The 22934-nt window shown below is 44.6% G+C and overlaps 2 protein-coding genes across 2 annotated transcripts; both read right to left on the reverse strand.

Moving 5' to 3' along the window:
• Positions 1-216: 216 nt before the first annotated feature.
• Positions 217-11425, reverse strand: itih6 (inter-alpha-trypsin inhibitor heavy chain family member 6). The gene is made up of 16 exons (XM_041944951.1): positions 11420-11425; positions 8998-9152; positions 7344-7454; positions 6968-7215; positions 5710-5879; positions 5509-5625; positions 5199-5370; positions 3496-5097; positions 3352-3378; positions 3219-3236; positions 3077-3124; positions 2950-2979; positions 2748-2792; positions 2546-2659; positions 2034-2417; positions 217-1390 (listed from the first exon to the last, which is right to left on the reverse strand). The coding sequence occupies exons 1-16, from the start codon at positions 11423-11425 to the stop codon at positions 1137-1139; spliced, it is 3501 nt and encodes a 1166-aa protein (XP_041800885.1). The 3' UTR covers positions 217-1136.
• Positions 11398-22887, reverse strand: pfkfb1 (6-phosphofructo-2-kinase/fructose-2,6-biphosphatase 1). The gene is made up of 14 exons (XM_041945109.1): positions 22768-22887; positions 18696-18821; positions 18455-18551; positions 18252-18318; positions 17373-17447; positions 16748-16804; positions 16535-16656; positions 16200-16407; positions 15929-16075; positions 15091-15195; positions 13580-13709; positions 13415-13477; positions 13269-13333; positions 11398-11866 (listed from the first exon to the last, which is right to left on the reverse strand). Exons 1-14 carry the CDS (start codon positions 22817-22819, stop codon positions 11807-11809), a joined length of 1374 nt encoding a protein of 457 aa, XP_041801043.1. The 5' UTR covers positions 22820-22887; the 3' UTR covers positions 11398-11806.
• Positions 22888-22934: the final 47 nt, after the last annotated feature.

Raw genomic sequence — 22934 nt, forward strand, 5'->3', positions numbered from 1 at the left:
GGAGCTGAAATCAAACTCTGTACAGCTGTGTATTCACGACAGTTTTCACACTGTGCATCATTCAACATTGTGTGTGGTCTTCATCCTGGAAACATGTAATCTGATTACAACTGGAATACTGTTTACTCTTTGAACATAGACATATTTGAAGCCCCCCTCCCCAGCCCTTCCTCAGCATCAGCCTCTTTTTTATTTATTGAAAACAAAAGCCCCATGTGTGGTCGTACTGTTTTAATTTTCATCCAGTTTGGCCTTTGGAAACCACTGTCGACAATATCCCTTGAAATTGATGAAAAGAAATAGTTCAGGCTGAGTAGTAGAAAACTTACTGTCCTTGTTTGATCACTAGTATGTGAACAATGCCTAATGTCTTGTGTAACAAATAAAACGAATTTAACTATGAATGAAATGATAGAAAAATAAAAAGCACATGGCAAACCTGGAAACACCTGGACTTTGCTTTGTTTATCTTTCTGAAGATGCAGTAACTACATCCAGGTGAGTAATCTGTTACAGGAACATTATCTATACTCACTCACAATAATATTTTATATACACTTGTGCTAAAAATACAACTTACAGAATGATACAGCTTTAACAGTTACAGGTGATTCTGAAGTAGAAGAATCTGTCTCTGCCTAATTATCATTATATTATAATTTGATAAATATCTTTGAAGTTGTGAACAGAGTTAGTGTGCGAGACATTTTGCAGCGAGCGCAAACTGCTGCAGCACAAATGGACATTTTGTGGTTGCCATGCGAACAGGAGAGCATTGCGTCTCCGTCACAGATACAGAACACAGAGCTTGAATCCGAGCTGGAGAGGACAGCAGCATCGTTCAGTCCGTCACTGTATTTGTCGAACTGAATTTGTCCTCGTTACTCCTTCACATGCAGCTTCCTCTCTCACCGTCGTCTCTAACCTGTCATCCTCTCTCTTCCTCTTTTGTAACCGCACCTGTGTTTGGCTTACAGAATATTAGACGGCCTCGTTCACTCGACTGGCGGCGTGTTATTTTAGCCTCACGGAGTCCACTTCTTGCTCACCCTTTGTCCGACAACCACACCATGATAACTGCTGTGACCTGAGCTGTGCAGCAGAGAGGCAACAAGGTGGAGCCGACTCGGCTAGAATTACACCCGATCCACCACGTAGCTCTCGTATGGATGACCCAGCAGCCTCTCTATCTCTGCCTTGGGCACCACCCAGCACCTGCCTGCGTGGCGTTTTCGCACCGTGTCTTTCAGCGTCTTGTCTTGCAAGGTGACCGGCATGTGCTCGCCGCCCCACCTCAGGATCCCCCTGGCTGAAACTGCCTCCTTGTGAACTCCTCCATCCAGATAATCCTTCACCGCAGTTACACTCATGTCAGCGTGCTGAAACTGGCCTGTGGACGGATAAAGAACAGCAGTGTAGCATAAATGCATTTTCTTAACTGCTTCAGTTTTACACTATACTTCTGCTCCACTTGATGGAAAAGTCATCCTTTTACTTTCACTGAAGGCTATAACTACTAGTTACTTTAAAGCAACTTTCTAAGGATTTACATCCAAAATCTATGATAGTCTTATAAAATACAACACAGTGGCTCCCAACCTTTTTGTCTTGTGACCCCTTATAAAAATCTCAGTTGCTTCATTTAAACAACTTTGTTAAACAAGTGTAGAGAAGTCCAACAGATTAGTATAAAGATTTAAAAAATCTACTTTTTTTGAACCCTCACATTTGTTTTGGAAGGGCACAATCACCGGGAACCACTGTACAACTTAATACTACTACTTAGCTGTGTATTAAGTACTTCTGTATCAGCTCGTCCTCAACCAGGCACCAGCGAAATGCTGAAACTGATGCATTAATATAATCATGTAATCGATCAGTCACAGGGCCAATTTTTGTGCAGAATGAGTAGTTTGGCTGATAGCAGTTCTGCAGATTTACTTAAGTAGGACTTTGATTGAAGGGCTTTTACTTTTGCTGAAGTAAAGGATGTGAGTACTTCTTCCATCAGTGAAGAGCTGACGTGTACGTACCCAGAAGGCCTTGGGTTGAAGCAGACAGTCCCTGTCCATCTGTGACGTAAAACCCCAGGTGAGCCATCTGTAGGTAGCTGGGGTGTTTATAGTGGTGGAACAGGACCAGGAACCGCACACCCTTGGCCAGCTCGACCCAGCAGCTCCGATGGTTGTCCACAGCAACCGTCACACCCTGCCTCCTCACCGACCCCTGCTGATTGATGGGAAGGGTATCCTGCCCTTCCCCTTCCACCACCACTGCGTCCAATGAGAGGGTGATTGTGATGTCACCGGAGCCGCCTGTGGCCGAGGAAATGGTGAGCTGGTCGAAGTAGGTTCGGGGGCGGTCTTCTACACCGTGCTTGGAGGGAGCCCCCATCAGGTGGCCATCGACAATGATCCCTTGAGGAGGAAAGAAACACATGCAGTAAAACACTTCAAAAGTCACCACTAACAATGTAGTAACATGTAATTGTTGGTTTTCAAACATTAACATTTAATTGAATGAGAAATGCTGCTTCTGAGTGTACCTCTCTCTGGGTCCTCTAACAGTCTGAGAACGTCATTAGCCCTGCCGTCTACCGTGAAACACAGGTTCTGGTGCAGCTTTGGCAGCTGGACCACGAAATGAGGATCTCCATCAACTATAACAGACAACAACGAGCATGAATACAACATGAGAACATGAAATAGTTAAATGACTTTGATGGTGTCATTGGAAACATTCCTCACCTGATGAGGAGAAGACCCGGACGGTGGTCAGTCTGGATGGCGGTTCTAAAAGCACAAGACATTCAACTAAAGGACAGCCCCCCTCACTGCCAAGCACTGAAACCAACGACAGGGCTACACAGGTATTGCCAGCAGTGTCTCTACAATAAATGAAATATTATTTTTGACATGCAGCTGTGAATATAACCTACTAAATACGTACCAAATGATTCCGTGTCTGCAGTATCGTCCCCTAAAAGTAAGTCAGAGAATGTGTTTGACATGAAACTTTTCAGGGCTGAAAAGCAGCTACAGTGCAGAGCTTCCTCTGATGAGCGTTTGAAACTTACAGGCATCGTAGGTGAGATCGTAGTCGTAGTCATACGTTGCATCGTAGTCTGGGAAACAGAAGCAGGCATCGAGTTCAGGACACATTCTGCTGCTCAGTTTGATTTTACAGGGGACGACCAAAGCATGAATTGTAATACTCACCTTTCACAAGATCAATATCTGTAAGAGACAGAACATATGATTGATTTATACTCAGTCCCAATGCTGGACTGTAAAGTCAAAGCTCAGAAAAAGTGACCTGTCACTGTGATATTAAGAGAAAATTCAGTTTCACCTTTCCTCTGGATGAAAGTAGAGACATCTAGTGGAGAGATAAAGAACATTCAGTTAGGAATAAATACAAGAGTGTGCACCCTTCATATTAAACCCAGAGTACAGAAAGGCTGTGATTTTAGACAAAACACAGCGTTCAACCCACCCAGAAGCCCTGCTGCCTCCCACAGCCGTGGCCCGTCAGTGACACCGGGCATGGGAGCAAAGGTAGCCGACACGAAGGTGGCGATGCTCAGGTCTGTCTCTGAATTTGTGTCGTTGTCTTCCACCGCCGGAGCCGGTGCCGGCGTGAGAGAGGCGAGCGGAGACGGCAGCTCAGGCAGAGCGGTGGTGACTTCAGGCTGAGGAACATCTGGAACAGATGTGGTGCCGTTCGCTGCTTCTGGGGAGGGTGCAGTCACTTTGACAGGAAGGAGGGCTATCCTCACCGTACTGGGCTGTGGGGTAAGGGGTCTCCCAGGCAGGTCGTGTGCGGCGCTGGTGCTGAATGTTAACATTGTGGTGGTTGTTGAGGGAGTGGTTGTTTTCGTGGCGCTGGGCTGGGGTGTGGAGACTTTTCCAGGTGCAGGGGGTGACGCTGTTTTAAGTGCATTGAGCACAGAGGTGGGAATCTTACCAGCAGGAGGAGGAGACGCAGGCTTGGATTCAGTTTGGGAAGGAGTGAGCTTTTTACCAGAGAGTGGTGCTGGTGCAGTTCTGGCAGAGCTGGGACTGGAGGTTGTTGTGGTTTTCTTGGATGGTGAAACTACTGTTCTTGCTGTGGAAGTCGGCGGTGAGATTTTTTTAGTTTGCGGTGTATTTGGAGGCGGCTGAGGGGGGTCCGGCTTTGTTTTGTTTGGCCTGGGGTTAGAAGGTGAGCTGGGCTTCTTTGCAGCACCAGCAGCTGATATTCTGGTTGTAGCAATAGTCGTTGCAGTTGTGGTTATGGTGGCTGCAGTGGTGGGTTTTGCGGTGGCTGGAGTCTGAGCTTCATCTGGGTCTGGCTTAACTACAACCAAAGACGTGACTGGTGTTACAAAGTTATATTTGAGGGATAGATTGGTGGCTTTGTCTGCCAATAACCTTTGAGTTGCTGGGTCAGTAGTGTTCAGTTTGGCCAGTAGCAACTCTTTGATGGTGAAATACGCCCAGAGACGGTGCACAAAGCTAGAGATTCCTTCTAAGCCTGCTGAACAGCCTCGTGAATCTGCACTTCCATTCCCCTTCCCGTGGGCAATCAACACATCGTTCTCCAACTTGACGTGTTGTTTTGAATCAGTGGCAGACATCGACACCTTTAAATCATTGACCCCTGGTTTGACCTTCCCTGCCACGACCAACTCCGAGCCTTGGAAGTAGTTTGGGAACAGGGAGCGGGTGACATCAAACGCCTGATCATCCAGGTACGACAGCTGGACGTCCGACAGCAGAGGGCTGGCTACCTCATCGTAGAAGCCCTTCAGCTGCAAGGCTGCATCTACGTCCTCATACACCATCCTGGCCACGCCTCGGTTATCCAGAGCCAGGCGTTTCAGGAGCAGGAAGTCGGCATCATCTCCAAAGGCAAGGCCAAACAGGGAAGCGGAGCCCAGAGCCTTCTTGGCATTGCTAAGGATGGTGTCGCCAGCTGTTACTCCGATGGTCGCCTCCCCATCAGTGAGGAAAATTACCAGAGGAACACGGCGGGGTGAGAGCAGTTTGGAAGAGGCGGAGGATGGAGGGTTGACGAGCTGGGCAGCCGAAAGCAGAGCTGCATTGATGTTGGTCCCTGATACAGAAGAGGAAGGAGGAGAACGCACAAAAAATGAGGAAGTTGAAAGAGGATCAACTTTGAGGCCATAACTCAAACAATATCACATTCCAACTCACATCCTTCTGCAATGATCCTCTTCACAAAGTCTTTGGCGTCGCGTACATTCTGCCGAGTTGCCCGCACAGTTCGTCCTTTCTTCCAGGTGTGAACTTTGTCTGAGAAGGTGATGATATTGAAGTGGTCTCCCTCTCTAAGGTCGCCGAGAATGGTGCCCATGGCCTGCTTGGTCTACTGACAGAAATTATTAGGATTATTGACAGAAATTCCACATCATTTTTGCAGAATGTTGTTATATTTTACCAAATTTTTTTCATGCCAGAACTGCAGCTCGAGTCATTGGGAACGTATAAAGTTTGTCCACGTTACCTGTTTTATCTTAGTGCCTATCATTGAGCCACTGACATCAATGACAAATATAACATCCTTCGGTACCACAGGAAGTCCTCTGGGTGCAAAGTAATGCACAAAATAGCCATCATACACCTGAGAGAGGGCAAAAATACAAAAACACACTTTGGTATTGTGACAAACATGCAAACAAGCCAGAAATGAAAAGGTGCTCCTCACCTGGATTTCACCCATGAGGTCTCTGAGGTCCACATCATACTGAATGATGAAGTCTGCGTTCAGACCTTTGGAGGAGATGCTGTTCTGCTGCTGCAGGGTGGGACTGTAGCGGACTCGAGCGCAGCCACCGCTGTGCTCCACATGAGTGGAGGCAGGGGCATCTGCATCACCTGTAGGAATACAGTGTTCAAAATCCATGTTGAGGTTTTCAGAAACGGTTCAATTAAGGAATAGTTTGACATTTTGGGAAATATGTTTATTTGCTTTCTTGCCAGATGGGACAATTGATACCACTCTCATGTCTGTATGGTAGCTTCAGGGGAAAAAAGCAAGATAAGAGCACCTCTAACGTTATATATCTGAGTATATAAGCGTAAAAATGACAAGTGTTGGTTTTACAGGAGATTATGTGCTGGACTATTGCTTGGCTGGGAGCAGTGACTTCCTGGAGTTCTCTGGAAACCTCAAGGAGAGGACAGAGCTTTGTTTCCTGGACAGAGCCGGTGTTCTGGCTACGAAGTGAACCCAAGTGCAGGACACCAGAGGCGAGAAGAGCGGAGTTTGACTAAAGAAAGTAATTCATTGCACTGTAAAAGCAGATGGGGTTTGAGTCTGAGCTGGAGGGGGGTGCAGTGACTGGGCTGGCGGTTGGTGATGTCGAGCAGGGGGAAAGCCGAGGCTGGGCCGAGTAGAGATCCTGGAGTGGGAAGCAGAGCTGAGCAGGCCTGGAGTGGAATCCTGGGAGCTACGATGAGTTGAGATGAGCAGGAACTATGATCTGAGCTGAGTCTTTGGAGGAGTCTTGATTACAGAATGGGATGCAGGTGGGGCTCTGATCTGGCTCCAGCACACCTGCCTTCCCTCAGGTAATCACAGTCACACCCAGGGAGGGAAAGAGACTGCAGGCTAGGCAGCCAGTTTCCAGTCTTTAAGCTAAGCTAAGCTATCCAGCTGCTGGTTGTAGCCTTATATTTACTTTACAGACATGACATTGGTATCAACCCTCTCATCTAACAGCCAAAAAAGTGAATGACTGTTTTATTGTGATTAAATCTACAGTCGTTCATTCAACCAGAGAGGCTGTTGAGATTCCTGGAAGCTCCTACACTTCCCGCTTTAAACACTTCCTGCTTTAAACACTTCCTGCTTTACACACCTGATTGGGAGTCAGAGGCAGCGTACCTGACCTTCACAACAGCATAAGAGCTAATTAACCACCTCAAACATATCTTGACAGTTCATAACTGCCAGATCTTACCCTGGGCAGTGTTGGAGAGCAGTCGGCTCGTCTTGAGAGGAAGAACCTTGATGAAACTGATGCCGGTCCGCTCTGTTATGCTGACATCTAACGTGAGGTTCTGCACAGGCTGCCCGGGCCTCAGTCCCAGACTGAGCTCGTAGTGGCCGAGTCGACGAGGTAACAGCTCCTCGTAGGACAGGGAGAAGAACATCCGAGCTCCTGACGGCACACTCACTGCCACGCGAAACTTCTCGATCTCCCTCTCTCTGGAAAAGCCATATTGGATTGGAAGTTAGTCTCCTGTCTGGGCTGGAAAACATGCAGCGTGACATTGCAAATAATTAATGATGATTTTGTGGAAACTAAAAGAGAACAAATTTTGCCTGGGACTGACTTGGTAGCAACAAGTCCGGCTGTTTTTCCTTGCTTCTTAGCAGCATCATAAATTTTCCTGGCAGCAGCTCTTTCCTTCACCTGGGCCACGTACACCTTGCCGTTGGAGGTGCTGATGGGATAGAGAAAAGAGGGAGAAACAGCTCTCTGTGTGACTCACAGTAGCCGGATTATATTTCAGAAACACTCCTGGCCTGCATTGAGTTGTCGAGCGTGATTTACTTGATTTTGCTCCTTGTATTTCCAGAGTGATCACAAAGCCGCTTCACAAACACGCATCACGCTTGTTTACGAATGGAGCTCATAGCGTGCGAAGGCGAGGTGGGGTCATAAACAGGTTGAGTGGAAAAGAGTAATTTCCCTCTAAAAACAGCTTTAATGAAGAGCGATCTTGCCGGCCGATGACGCTCTGAGGGAGTTCCGCTGTGTGCTGCGCCCAACAAAATCCCAACCCAAACCGCCGCTCAAGAGCGGGATCTGATTCACACAGTGCACTTCGCAGACTTTGGTGACCGCTGATGTCATGTGACAAGGTGCTAAATTAAGGTCAAGTCCTTTGAACAAATATATCCAAAGAGAAAAAACATCAAGGGCTAACTAAAATAAACCCGCAGGCTTGAAACGGGTCTTGTTTGAGAAACAGAGCAGAATGGCATGAGAGAGCGGAGTGGAAAATGGAGGCGCTTGTGTTTCTATGTGTGGCTGGCTGAGGGGGCTCGGGAACGGCCGCACATCGGTGACCTGCACACAGAACACAGAGCTCTCAGTTTCAGACACAGAAATGCCTAAGAAGTAACGCAACACATTCGCCGCAGCCCGTTTTTCCTCTGGGTTTTTGGTCTGAGTGTGCGTGTGAAAATATGCGTTAGCGTGCATGCCTGTGAAAAACAGCGGTGAAAAAAAAAAGCAATGTAAAGGATTATGGTTGTAAAAAGCTGAACAAGTTCCAGACTCACACATACTTAAAAAAATCTGCATCCACCTCCATGTGTGCACGCATACATACTGTAGATGTAGGTGTGTGTGTGTGTAGCGTATCTAAACTGGCAGGCTGCCTCGGTAAACTGTGCGGGGGAGAAAAGGGGGACTGGGCAAACTCCTGTCATTTTCTCTATTAACTTTCTGACTTGCATTTACAAAGCCTGGTATTCATCTGCCCTCAGGTTCCACCTCCTCCTGACCTGCTTCCGCTCCCAAATCCAGCTCCGGGGCTGGTGTTTGGCCTGCAGTGTTGACTTATTTGTTTTGTTTATATTTAGCATTTTTGAAGGAGAGCCGTCAGCGGCTCTTTACGATCAAATTCTGCATCTCCTCTTGACCGGAATCCGAGCCCCTTACATAATTCCTCTGAAGTTTTATTTCTGGGTTCCGCCATTAACCAGAACATTACTCTTATTTATGTCTCACCACACAGCAGGGGAATATTATTTCAGCAGGAAATAATATTTTCCTGCCAACTTCAACACTTTTGACTCAATTGGTGTATTTTCAAAAACACCCCACTCATTGTGAGGAATTATAATCTGAAACATATGAAGTGAGGCAATGATTGGTTTCCTGACTTTCATAGTGATGTTAGAGATTAGAATGACTCGCATGAACAAACGCAGGAAGTAGTGATGTAGAGATGGAAAGACACTGATGGACTGACTTACATGGTGAAGTTGGAGATGAAAGCAGAGGAGGGCAGGTCCACCTCAAAGGCGGCCTCCTTGGTGACTGGGAGCTGGTTCCAGACTGAACTCTGGACTGTGGTAACAGCATAGCGGGACACCACTGAACACCTCACATGGTAGTCTGTCACCTTCAGCTGGTGGCGGCACAAACACAGGCAGAAATCACTGAAGAGGTTCGGAGAGAAGGCACTGAAGCCGAGGATTAAACGTATTCAGACCCAGAAAGGACTGAAGTCAGCTCCCCAGATCATAACACCAATCAGGTCTGACTATAACAGACAACCGTGGACGTTTGCTTAAACCCGCCGTCCTACCCTGATGCACGAGGAAAACAAATCCTAACCCTTACGCACAGCACTTTCTTCTTTCACCCACATCACAGTTTGGCCTGCATCGCTCCGGCGAGCCGACGGGACAGCACAAAGCAGGTCCCTGCATGGTGTCTCTGTCCTGCTCTTTTTTACTTGGGTCACGTCAGCGCCTGCTGAGACCAATCTGGTCAGGGCAGGCCACATTACTGCAGGAAGAGGTGACAGGCAGGAGGAAGAGAGCCACATCAGCCCTCCGGCTCGCGGCTGTTTCGGAGAGCTGTGGTTTGTGCCATGCAAAGTGATCTACTGCATGTTTTCAGGGCTTTGCTTCACAGTTAACACTGAAGCAGGGAAAGCACAGTGGAGCTACTGATAATACCCTGAGAGGTGCTGATTGGTTGTTTCCCTGTGTTTGTCTGAAAGAGGGCGAAAGCTCGCAGCTGTTATTCAGTTCTGCAGGTATTCTTTTTGCATGAATAGCTGATTAAATATTGATGCCATCACATGCAAATGGAATTCATATATACAACAAATGTTCAGCAAGGGTTGAGACGTTGAAAACCTCATATTTTCTGACTAACGCACAAACTTACCGCTGCTTTTGTTGGTTTGCTCTGACGTTTTACTCTCTGGAAGAGAAACAAGGCAGCAAGTCAATCAAATGCAACGTTAGCTTGTCTGATAATTTGCTTTTGAGATAGAGGCCAATGCCACATTGTTATGATTTGGTGGTTCATTAGCGCCCTAGTTTGTTCGAAATGCCTCCATCTCCACAATCTGCCCATGTGAGGGCTGGGTCAAGATTTTGTGTCAAAATAGTCTGAATCAAAGCCATTCATGAATGGAGGGGAAGCGGACCTGGAAATAAATGCTTTCACTGTACACAGGCCCAGTGAGGGCTGCACGGCTTGCTCTCAAATGTTAATTTTGCACACAAGTCATTGCTGTGTCAATACATTACCACATATCCTGGGAATTTAACATAAACAAATAACTTTAAGAGTGGAAACCCTCGCAGAGAGACTTAAAAATCATATAATTTATAAGAGAAAATAGGACTTTATGGTATCTTCTGACGAATAAACTACTGTTAGAGCTCATTTTAGGAGACCTGGGCTTTTAAATTGTTCTACCAAATGTTTGTGACTGAGCTTAAGCTACTCTTCTTTATTATTTGAATATAAAATAAAGTTCTAGTGATATCTTTCAATGACTTTCGACACAGAGCTGAAAAAAAAGTAAAAGGAAAATGTACCTGTAAAAGAAAATTTGCTCCGAGGTTTGCTTCATACTCCCTTGAAAATCCCTCCTGCACATAGAAAGTGAAGAAAACTACTAGAATGCACTGGACTCTGAAGCTCATCATGTCCACAGCCGTTCAGGTTTCGGGCTGCAGGATGAAGTGGTCTCACGTTGTCAGCGGGACTGGGGCAGCTCGTGCAGCGGGACTCTGCGCGCACACCTCACATTTTACACCCGTTACTTCCTCTCCTCTGCCTCACCTCGGCTCACCGCAGAGGGAGTGACGGCTCTGCGTGCGCCCTGATACCCGTCAGGTGAAAAGAAAGATGGCGGAAAAAGCGCGAGGTCGAGTCAGAAAGTTGCGTGAGTCCCGCCGGGTTCGAAGAAAGCAGCTCGCGGTTTGAGCTCGCGCATTGCTGGAAATTACGCGCACTGCTGCCGCCGAGGCGCACGAGAAATGAGGGATTATTAACCCCTGCCCGGCTCTTTAGGGATACACCCCCCTACCAGAACACCTCCTCCTCCTCCATCTCTGCAGGAGCGCTGCTAAAAGTCTCCAGTCTGACTTTTATTCCTTATTTTAACCCCAGATGTGAGTTTTCATTCCCCTCGCGCACTCTTTCACAGAGGCCCATTGTGGGCTGAAGGGAGCAGCTCATTGGTGCGTTGGGGAATCATTTTGATGAATTTAGCTTGAACATTAACAGCAGTGTGTCTGCGACTCTGTACGGTGAAGTTATTTTCTGCACACTGAGGTGTCGGAGGCTTCACTTTATTTACAGGATTTCACTCAAACCAACACAGTTTGTTTTGTTTGTTTGGGCGCTGTCCATGGTGCTGATTCTCACCTCCATAATTAGATCATCAACAACACATTGTGTTTTCTGTACAACAGCTACATGTGCATGTCAGCCCAGGTCACAGCGTCAACTTCCTCTCAGCCTCCGGACACAGTTTTCTCTACATCATTTGTAAACAACATGACAGTTTCAACATGTGGAGAAAAGCAAACTCTAGTCAGATAAGACAGGAACATTTCACAGACATCTCCTGCTCCACCCTCTCCGTCACATGTGCCTCTGTACGCAGGCTGTTAGCCGCACACCTCGTCTTCTGTCTTCTGCTTCCACACAGTCGACCTTCAACTGGAGCGCGTCTCTATTATTAAGTGGAGCTAATAAGCAGCAACACATCCAGTTTCATATGATTGTGGTCCCTCTCTCACAAAACAGCAGTTATATGTGGTCAGGAACCGTCTGCAGGGCCTCCTCCGGGTTTCTGTTGATGTCGACGTTCTGCAAGAAACACGAATACTGAGAGTCAAAACTGAAGCCAGACCATCAGCATGTCCCAAATCCAGTTCACACTGGAGAAGTGACAAAACCAAATGCAACCAGACCCCATGTTTGCTAAATACAGCCAGTTTATGAGAGGGATTATAGCCCACAGAAGTTGCTCATAGGCTGTTAAATCCATGTATTTTGCAGTATGCTGGTCCAGGCTAAGCTGGTTTCTGGTTCTGGAAAGTGGAAGTAAACAATAACAGGACTAATGGCAAAACACCATGAATGTGGCGCATCCACATGCTTTAAAAAACAAATTATGAATGTGGATTTTAACCTGAGAGATGGGTGACGCCTAACTGACAATTGGAAAGAACCATGATTCAGTGAGTTTTGTCACATTACTTGTTGGACGAATTGGAGCTCATGGTGCATCCTGGAGATTTTTGCCAAATCAGTACGACATCCAGGTGTTTTTGGCCTGCTGCTGCTGATTTTGTTTTTGACCGCATACTACATGCTACGTTTTAGCCGAATCAGTAGGCAGTGATGGTACAGCTGGCGGTTCTGAATACAGCTAGAGAGCGCAGTCACACAGTGGCCTTTTTCCTCTGACAGCACGCTCAAGATGCTGCTATCAAAAGGATGTTGTGTTCGAACGAATCTGACAAATCGTTATCATTTCAATGCTTCACGCTTTGAACAGAAACTAAAGACAGTGAAAATCTGGAAAGACATCAGGCCATAGACAAGTGCTAACGTTAGCATTAAGCCACTTCCTAGCTATCATTATCGTTTGATAGCGTTACACGATACATTAGGAAAAGGGTAAATTAATTTCCTATACCAATACAACTTGAATCCACTTGAAAGTGCATTTTCCCCACCTTGTCTATGGCTGAAAAAATAAAAAATAAAAAAAAATAAATTGTAAGTGGTGGTCAAACAGCTCCAGAAATTCTTCATATTTGAAAACAAAAATAAGAACTCAGTCTTCAGACAAACATTTTCTATTTATGTTTGACTTTTTAATATTCCGAAGTTGCATGTTTTGCATCATTTCCTGTTGGTTGGAAGTGGTTATGTGTGTTGACTCTGACTCGTACTAACTGCTAGAGTGTATGTAACGTCTGCTGAATAGCGGCCACTGTGGCCACAAGTGGCAATTACAGGATTAATATTTAAGGATATTTAACTGCATCCAACTCCAGAATGTCCTGTTGTTCTTTTTAAATAGCCTCTTTTGTCACATCGTCTGTATTTTAAGAGACTAACCTTTAGCTCATTCCTCATTTCATCACCACAAATGATCAAATGTGACTGCCTGCCATCAGACAGATGTAATGAACCACAGACCGTATGTTTGGCAAAGGTAAGTATCCATTATGACAAATATGGGCTTGTGGAAACTTACCACAGGCCTCTCTCTGTGTGTGTTGACTGCTTCAATATTGAGGAAAAATGGCTCGACTTTACACCCTATAATTGAAGAGAGAGCCAGACTGTCAGGGGAAGATTCAGATTCAGACTGAATATGTCACACAAGCACTCGGCACCTACCATAGGCTATCGGTGTGAGCTTGAGCACTGTGTGAAGGGGGCATCTTAGATAAGGCAGCTCATCTTCAGAGGAGGGGAAAATAAGATTATTAAGAAACATCATCACACACTGTAGTAGATGAGTAGAGAAGAATCCAGTCTATGCATCTGCTGAGGCTGGATTACCTGCAGGTTTATCGAGAAAGTAGGCCAGCAAGCAGCGCATCACAGCTTGGTGGCAGACAACCAGAACATTTTCCTGCCTTTCCAGCTCCATGATCACCGGCTCCAGACGGTGGACAAGGTCCTCATAGGACTGGACGAGAGACAAAACAATTCATCAGTTATTCAACTAATGTCATTCTGTTTCATCTTCTCAGCCCGCTTGGCCTGTACTGTATACTGACCCTGCCTAACCTCACCCTAATAATGAACATCTCTGCAGGATAAATGAGCCCCTTCAGCAAGGTCCTTAAAGGAATAGTTCAACATTTTGGAAACACATTTATTCGCTTTCATGATGAGAGTTAAATGAGAAGATTGATGCTACTCCCATAATTGTCTGATAAATATGAACCTACAGCCAGAGGATGGTTAGCTTAGCTTAGCACAAAGACTGGAAACAGAGGGAAACAGCTAGCCTGTCAAAAAGTTCACCTGCCAGCAGCTCTAAAGCTCACATTATTTGCAGAGCATATTAACTCAAGTACTGCACAATATTGAAGTAGTTGTACTTTACTTCAGTATTTCAATTTTATGCTACTTTTATACTCCTGCTGTGCTCTACTTTGGTGGAAAATATCATACTTTTTACAGCACTAAATTAGACAGTATAATTAAAGGTGGCCTGAGTCATTCTGGAGAAAGACTCGACATCGGCACCAATTCCTTCTTCACAGTGCGATTCCACGCCACCTGTTGCCGATTGGCTGGAACAGAGTTGTGTGAACGCAGAACTGTGTACAAACAGCGAGCAGAGTGTGACGAGATATTATTCTGACTCATCACATGTTTAATAGTTACCTCACAGATTCAGATCATTAATACAAAATATGATTTATAAAGTATCATTCTAGATGAAGCAACTCAAAGTCAGTTAAAGTTAGGTTAAATTAGTCCCACCTTTACCAGCTGCAACATTAAACTAATGCTTATATAGAGCATTAATAATTAGAATCCAAGAATTTATGTCATTTTAAAATGGACCACTGACTTGACTTTCCCTCCTGGCAGTATTTCTACACAGTCATGATGCAACTTTTCCTTAAGTAAGAGAGCCAAGTACCTTAAACACTGCTTGTTAGTTTGATGTGTTCAGAAATGCACTGATTTTCTGGAGTGATGATCATCTCTGTAACTCTGCCAGTCGAGCAGTAATCCTGCACTTCACCCCCAATAAATCCACAATTTTTTTATCACTGGAGTTTGGACAGAGCCAGTCTCATTGTTGTTTCCAGTCTTTACATGAAGATAAGATAAATTAATATTACCAGCTGTCACCTGGCTGAAGCTTAATATTTAGCAGAGCTGGCACCAGTCCCCTTCACTGGCCAGCCGATCAGACTGTGGCTGAACTGGGCAGCCTGAACTGGGCAGCCTGCAGGTCGTGTGGCTGTGCACAGCGTACTCTAGTGTGACACTTCAGTGGGTAAATAAAAGGGTAGAAAAGGTCTCCGTGTATTCGGGGGAGCTCTTACCTCACCCTTGGGGTAGCGATAGCGATACTTGTCCTGATCTCTCAGTGCAAACTCTTCTGGGAAGTTCTCCTGAATCTCCTCGTAGGTTAGCTCCTCACAGACCCCCTGAGAGAGAGAAAGAAACATTAACCCAGCTGAAAAAATATTCTACTTAAATTATAATGTTTAAAGAATATAAAAAGTACACTTTGTGCCTTTTCTGTCGCCTTCAAGTATACTTAAGTGTTTTCAAGTAGTTCTTGAGTACCACCCCAGTAATATTTGAAGTGTAAATAGTTCCTAAACAACTTTTTTACAAACTAAGGATTCATGAGCATCAAAACACACTTGCAGTACAATTGTATTATATCACCAATGTGTTGGAAATATACTTAAATATACTTCAAATGAAGAGAAATTAAAGTACACTTTAATTAAGCTAATAGTGTTTCACAAAGGACCTGAAAACAAGTACACATTATTAATATCAAAAGTATTTGTAATTTAGTACAGCTTTTAAAAGTAAACTTAAGTACTATTTATAATAAACTTACAATAAAGTACACCTTTTAAAAGTCCTTTGAAATACCACTTTAAGCATTGCAGAATGAGTATATTAATTTTTGAAACATTTAAGTAGAGCTTAATGACATCTATAAGTAAACTTTTTGAAAGTAGATGTGAAACATACTTTAAATTAAGCACAAAAAGTAAAAGTGTACTCATAATGAGTTTTTTATACTTTAATTATTTTTCTAGTACACTAACGTAAACTACTGTTTGACCTGAGAAGACATCTTTTGGTTTTACAGCTAACGCTAAATCAAGCTAAATAGTTTGCATAACTTTAGAAACTCACAGCGTCTATCTCATTGAGGGCCTTCCACTGTTCATACTGGACCCCCAGGGCCTCTGCAGTCTGGATGGTCCTCTTCATGTGGCTCGTCCACACCTTCAGATCGCTGATGTTCTGACCTTTGATGAAGGCCGCCAAGGCGTTTGCATACTGTGAACAATGAGTTCAATTTGTACATTTTAAACACTGCTTTCATCTTTTGCTGCTTGAAAATGTGTGAATTCTGTTTGTAATTAAAGGTTTCAGCTCCGCCTGTGCAGAGAAATCAACTCACCCTCTGTCCTCTGGGTGAGAGGCCTGAATCTCCACCAATGCGACCTAATAGGTTGAGCTCGCTCTCCCCGTGGCGGCTCAGGTAGATGGATCTCGGTGTGACGTGGATGTTCATGAGGTAGTAGACTATCCTGCTTTGAATGTGGTCCTGGACCCGGTTCACCAGGTATCTACTCCCCACATCGAAGATCTTGATGTAGGAGAGCTTCCTGTTCAAAGTCAGAATTGGGGAAAAGAAACAGCAAAATTAATTTGTCAGAATTTAAATGGGAAGAGACACAGCGCCGTCCACCGTCCACTTCATCTCATAAGAAGCAAAGCATCATGGGTCAGTACCGGTCCTTCTCGTCATCTATAGGCATGTAGCTGGCCCTGTAGCACTCAATGCGCTGGATGAAGTCTTCCATGGCCTCATCTATGTCACGATCCACGTAGTCTGGACTCCCAAATTTTACTTGCTGGAAAGAGAAGACGGATGTGGAATTTGATTGAGAACAGCCTGCAAATGTTTGAGATAAAAACATATCCTGCTGTGAACATGTGTCTCACCTTGATATTCTCTGCAATGATTTCTGGGTCATCACACACTGATTCCACAAAGAACACCTGCACACAAATTGTTAAATGGCTGTGAAATATGTCCTTCATTTTCCTCCTGTAGCCATTTCTTTGTGCTCTTAAAGAAGCAGTGTCACAGTTTGGGAAAAATGCTTTTTTGCTTTTTTCTTTCTCTCGATGCAGAACATGATTATCTTAGCTTAGCATAAAGGAAGCAGAGAGAAACAGCTAACCTGGTTCTATACAAAGGCAACACAATCTGGAATCTGGAGTCTTGTTGTCACTGTGAGTCTGCAGGGCGACCAGCAGAGACTCCAGGAAGTTACCGCACCCGACCAAGAAATAGTCCCACACATGTCACCGCCTCTAATGTTTGAACAATTCCACTTCTATTTTTAAATAGATTAAACAAATGAGATGTTTTAATTACTTCTTAATCAGCAGATCTTAAGAGCTGCTGGTGGGCAGATTTTGTTACCTTTGGACAGAACCAGGCTAGCTGTTTCCCCCTGCTTCCAGTCACTATGCTAAGCTATGCTAACTGTCTTCCAGCTCTAATTTCAAATTAGATGGACAGACAAGAGAGTGATATCCCAGCTTCCACAGATGTACTCACTTTGTAGCCCTTCTCCTTTGCAAAGCTAATGATGATTGCCCTTCGCTCTCTGGTGGTGTTGGTGGCATCAAATACCTGGATGGGACAGCGCACAGGTGTCATCAATGCATCCTTATAACACCTGCAAAGACTAACAATGATTGTAAAACAAGCATCTGAATTATAAGAGAACATATTGTGTTGTTACACACTTAAAACAACATAATGCTATATGTGATATCATAAGTTTAAAATGCATGGAGAACTAATATTTTATATACTGTTTTTACAACAAATAGGAAAGAAAAAAGACAACAGAGCTCTTCAAAACCATAGTTTTATAATTTGTTGTCTCACTTGCTAATTATCTTCTCTGCACATTTATGCAATAAAGTGTTTTTAATCATGCATGACCCCCAATGACTGCTGGGTCGTGGCTGCACAATGGACCCAGGTGTCATTTTCTAATTAAGGTTTTTCAAATGTTTTTCATGTTTTCTTTCATGTCTCTTTTAACAACACGATGCTGCAGTTACGTAGCAATAAACAGCACATGCCTCAGTGACTGGGCCAGATGACCTTCAGCTCAAACTTAAAGGGATTTAGTATATGTAAAAAAAAATAATTGTCAAAGTATTTCCCACAGATATCCTGGTTTTCAGTCCCCAGAACGGGTTAAGCTCCAAAAACACTTGATCCTACAGTTCCCATAATGCAACTTGATCATGCCTTTCACTAGACTTTGCCTGCCTCGTAAATGTCCACATCTTTCAGACTCCAGATTGTAAGACAGACTTTCTGTTGTAAATCCATAGTCTCACACACACATACATGAAACAAAGTGAATAATTAATCGTTTATCGAGATTAGAGGGACAGTTTCAGTCGTCCTCTTACTCACGGCTACTTGTCCATGCTCCTTTGTGAAGTAGGCAGCGACGTCTTTGAGGGCGGCAGCGGCACAGGCCCTGAGAGAGAGGTTACACGCGTGTAGGCAAAGAAGCAACAACTGCAAAAATATGAGTGAATGTAGACGTCTCTGAGCTTTAGGTGACTCATTCATATTATTCTGTGTAATATTTTGGCATGTATCACCCCTCTTACTTGCGGATCCTCATGGCCTCCTCATTATCAGGTTTAAAGAACTCAAAGCTCTTGTAGATCTTGACGGCCTCCCTGCGGTACTGACCCACGTTGAACACTGGTTGGATTTGGGAAACAGAGAGGTTGAAAAGATGCTCAATGTACGATTACTCATAGTGTAGTTAACAATGAAATGTTCTGTTCTTTGACTTCTTTATACGTTTCTAAGATCAGGATTCAAGGAATCACTCTGAGAACTGACTTTTCGTAGGCACTCCGATCCAGTTCAGGTAGCGAGTGAGCTTCTTGGAGATGTATGTCTTCCCTCTGGCTGGCAATCCCACCATCACAATCAGTGTGGGAGAGTTACAGAATTGAGGCACTGAGGCTGAGATGAAGACAAACACACAATCACATAAAGCGATAGTCACTGAACGCTGCTGATGTTTTAGGGTGACGCATCATTCAGCAAAATTCAGCGCTAGTTCAAAAAGTACAATCCTGGGTCACTCTCTGAGGCTCTGTGCTGCAGGACATGTGTTGTGTGAGCGTCCCTGCCAAGGTAATCTTCATTAAGAGAGAGAACAAGAGCTCCAAGGTGCAGCTCAGATGTCTGCAAACTAGTGCAGACAGTCACAGGCTTATCTGCCCGTCTTTGGCTGCACGTCCCGTCCAAACCACCACAAACAAAATCGAATAAACAAGCGCATCTAAACAAAGTAATAACAATTTGCAAATAGCAAAATACACCCTTAATAAAACAACTGAATAACTAGATGCTTCTCCTCCTCAGGTAGTCAGCACAGTGTACTGCACCATATGGCTGATGATCACAAGAATAACGCTCCTAATCTCCACGTGTGTTCAAATGTCTCCTCCATGCAGATGGTTACAAATCAGCTCAGCTATTCACAACAGTGTCCCCAAGATGACACCTTTATTCTGACTGGACAAATCTAGTTCAGAAAGGAGAAAATGCAGAGAAGTGAGACACTGTTGTATCATTAAATATTCATTTAAATAATATATCTTTGCTGAGAAAAATCAGCATTCCCAGCTTGTAAGTTTCCACACAAACCCGACATTTTAAAGCGCTTCTCGTGTTTCTTACCCAGCCATGAGCCAGTTGTTGCATGCTTGTCTGTCTCTGAAGTCAAAAAATACCAGTAATTTATAAGGCAGACTGCAGGGTTGCCTTCCAGTCAGCTGTACCCCCTAAAGTACCCGGATGGCCTGTGTGTGTCTATACAAGGACAGGGAGCGTGTCAGCCTCCAGGCTGTTCGATTATGAATGGAGTATGATGTGTCAGCAAAATGCTCAAAGGACCACGTCAGACTCTGAACAGAGAGCCAACTCGGACCTGGCTTAGTCCAGCCTGGCTGTCATCCATGGTTGACTCCTCTGTCTCTCAGACTGCTGCCTGTCTACCTGCATCCCCCGACCGGACTGAGCTCAGTCCTGAAGCACCAGGAGGCGAGAGGATCCAGCACAGGCAGCACATACACTCATATATGACTGCTGGAAGTGAACAGTAGCTTCATCTGCTGCAACAAGTCAAAGCAGAGGCGGAACAAACAGCAGCGAGACAGAATAGGTAATGTATCCCAATCATCTTCCACTCCAGCTGAGCCGGGTTTCCGCTGCACTTACATCCTCTCCTGCGGTTCAAGTTGCAGCCCATCCATGGCACCCAGATCTTGAGCAGAGGAGTCTGCGTGAGCTGTTTCTGTTCTGTGGACGTGTTAATGGTGAGAGCCATGAGGCCCGAGTGGCAGGTGGAGGAGTGAGCGTGAACGACTGAGACGCACAGCTCTGTGATCAGTGTGCATGTGTGTGCTTCACTGAACACTACCTACTGCTGGTCAGCTGACTGTTGCTAAGGAGAGGTACTTGGTAGGCAGGAGGGGGAGGACCTGAGGCCACACTGCTTGTCTGCCTCTCCGTCTGTTTCGTGATTTAAAAGGCCTGAGGGGTGCTGTGCAAATCTCTGTGGTGAGGTCAGACAGCACAGCAGCATCCAAATCCACCTTTCTGTGCACGTGTTGTGGTGACACAGCTGGTTTAGCAGCCAGAGTAAGAGCAACAGAGTCATGTGAGACAACAAAGGTGGGACCCTCTCATGAATTCAGATGAGCACGGCTGGCACTGAACAAGCTGTTTATCAAGCTGAGAAGCACAGAGTAGAAATTTTCCTTTTTCCCCACTAGAGGGCAGATTAAGCCTTAACCTTAAATCTGAGATCCTCCAGGAAGTGACAGAGTTAAGGGTTATTAAATTGTCACGAGTCAGACTTGTCCCTGGACTCTATAAAAACCACATTTAAAAGTCGTGTGCATGTGGAAACTGGACGTCTCGGCTGATCTGCTCACTCACCTCAGTACAGGTGCCATTCATAAAAGCAGGTCATTAGCAGAAAGACATATCACCCAGACTGTCTGCTGCTTTGTGAGTGGAAAAAATTGCACTGAGAGAATTCAAGTCCTTAAAATTAAGGTGGGTACATTTGAAATGTGTTCTGATTCAATAAAATGATGCCGTATTCAGATCCTTTGTGTTAGTAAAGGTGAAAATCCCACCATATGAATATACCTAAAGCTTAGCAGCATCCTGCAGTGAGGTTGCAGATTGCAACCAACTGAATACACCTTGCTCTACCTCTTCCTTTCCGAGCGTGAAGGCAAAGCTACAGCGACCTTCAGGTAATGGAAAACATGAAAGGCCCTCTCCGGAGCCAGAGCTTGGTTTGTCTGTTCCAGGCTGCAGTAGAAACTCAGTGCAAGAAGACCTGCTCCGTCTATAAAGGGCTCATTCTAAGGGAAGTGATTCTTATTTTCAGATGATTATACATCAACGAAAAAACTATGAATATAATATTATACTATATTATATAATCTCAATTTTAAGAAGTAAAGGTACAGATCTATAAGTACTAAAGTACTCATTCTGTACATTAGTTCCTGTTAGTGTGAATATATTATACTATTCTATTGTTATTACTGATACAAACAGCATTTTAAAGTAACTAGCTGATACTGTTGGGAGTTCTATCTCATCTTTTACAAAGTGATCATTTAAAGATACCAATACGTAAACATTTACGAAATGGAACATTATCAAGAAAAGTGCCACAAAACTGTACTTGTACTAATACATTTGTAATTTGACATTAAAGCTTGTTCGCTTTATCATGTTAAATGAGTTAAATGAGAGGATTGACACCACTCTCATATGCGTCAGTTGAGTGTGAAGCTACAGACAGCAGCAGGTTAGCTTAGCTTAGCATAAAGACTGGATGCAGGGGGAAACAGCTAGCCAAAATCTGCCTCCAGCACCTCCAGAGCTCAAAAATTATTATTAAATGGTTACATCTCATTTGTTTAATCTGTCTTTATGCTGAAATAAGATAATCAGCTACTGGCTGCAGCTTTGTATTTAATGAACAGATGTGAGAGTCTTCTCATCTTCCTCTTCGCCAGAAAGCAACTTCCTTAAAATTCTAACTTTTACAACCTTGAACAAAGGCGTGGTTGGTTACTTTGAATATAGTTTGATGCTTTTAAAGACCAGATGTTTCCAGAGACCTCATTTCTCTGAGTAGACAGTTACTCTTGGGCAAAGATTATCCAGCCAGTGTTTCCTGTTTTGGCATAAGCTCGACCAATAACAGAAGGCACACTGCACACTATTCTAGTGGGCGTTTTTCCTGGCAGGAGTTCAGCATGTCTTCCCAAACAACAGCCCTGGGGGGTTGAAGTTGGGGCTCCTCCTCTCACTACTCTCACATGCATGCTGCACACATGATAGCATCATGAGACATTTTCAAGGAAAACAAAATAACACGAGAGCAAATTCAACCAAATACTACAGAGCAAGCGGGCCCTCGTCGTCATCTGGTGATCAGCTCGCAGAATCAAGCCTTCTGTGTGTTTTTGTTCAGGGTCTGGGTCTCTTTCACAAGTCCCCCCACATTGAGATCACTCGTGCAGCACAAAACAAACACAGCAAATGAGAAACAGAAAAGCAAGTGCGTCTAATAGCAGACAAACCAGGCAGCTCTCTGAACTTCCTGTTTACTTCTTACTATTGATAAAGACCTGCTACTTGCAGTTGTTTCACTCATACAAGGAAGTTGCTTCATTGCTGCATAAAGAATAGCATTACATGAAAACACAAGGAGTCTATTTTTAGTCCATCATATCTGTGTTGCACTCAGTCAGTATGAACATATCTATGGCCTGTATAAGTCACATATTAGTAGAAAGCCTGCTGCAGGGTTTCTTCTATGTGTTGTTTTGGCGTGCTCTCTGCAGACGCAGCTCATCCATGATCTCACCTGCGCTGTCACACCTGCGTAGCCTCACATGTTCCAGCTGGGGAAGCTCCATTCTGCGCTACGCTCCAGTGAAGCAGCCAGCAGAGGGGCTAAAGACCATCGGCACAATCGACACGCTGGATTATGTGGCCAGCGGCAGCACAACCGCTGCTCTTTTTAAAGAAACT

The sequence above is a fragment of the Chelmon rostratus genome, chromosome 10 (assembly GCF_017976325.1).
Source record: "Chelmon rostratus isolate fCheRos1 chromosome 10, fCheRos1.pri, whole genome shotgun sequence".
Classification (NCBI taxonomy): Eukaryota; Metazoa; Chordata; class Actinopteri; order Chaetodontiformes; family Chaetodontidae; genus Chelmon; species Chelmon rostratus.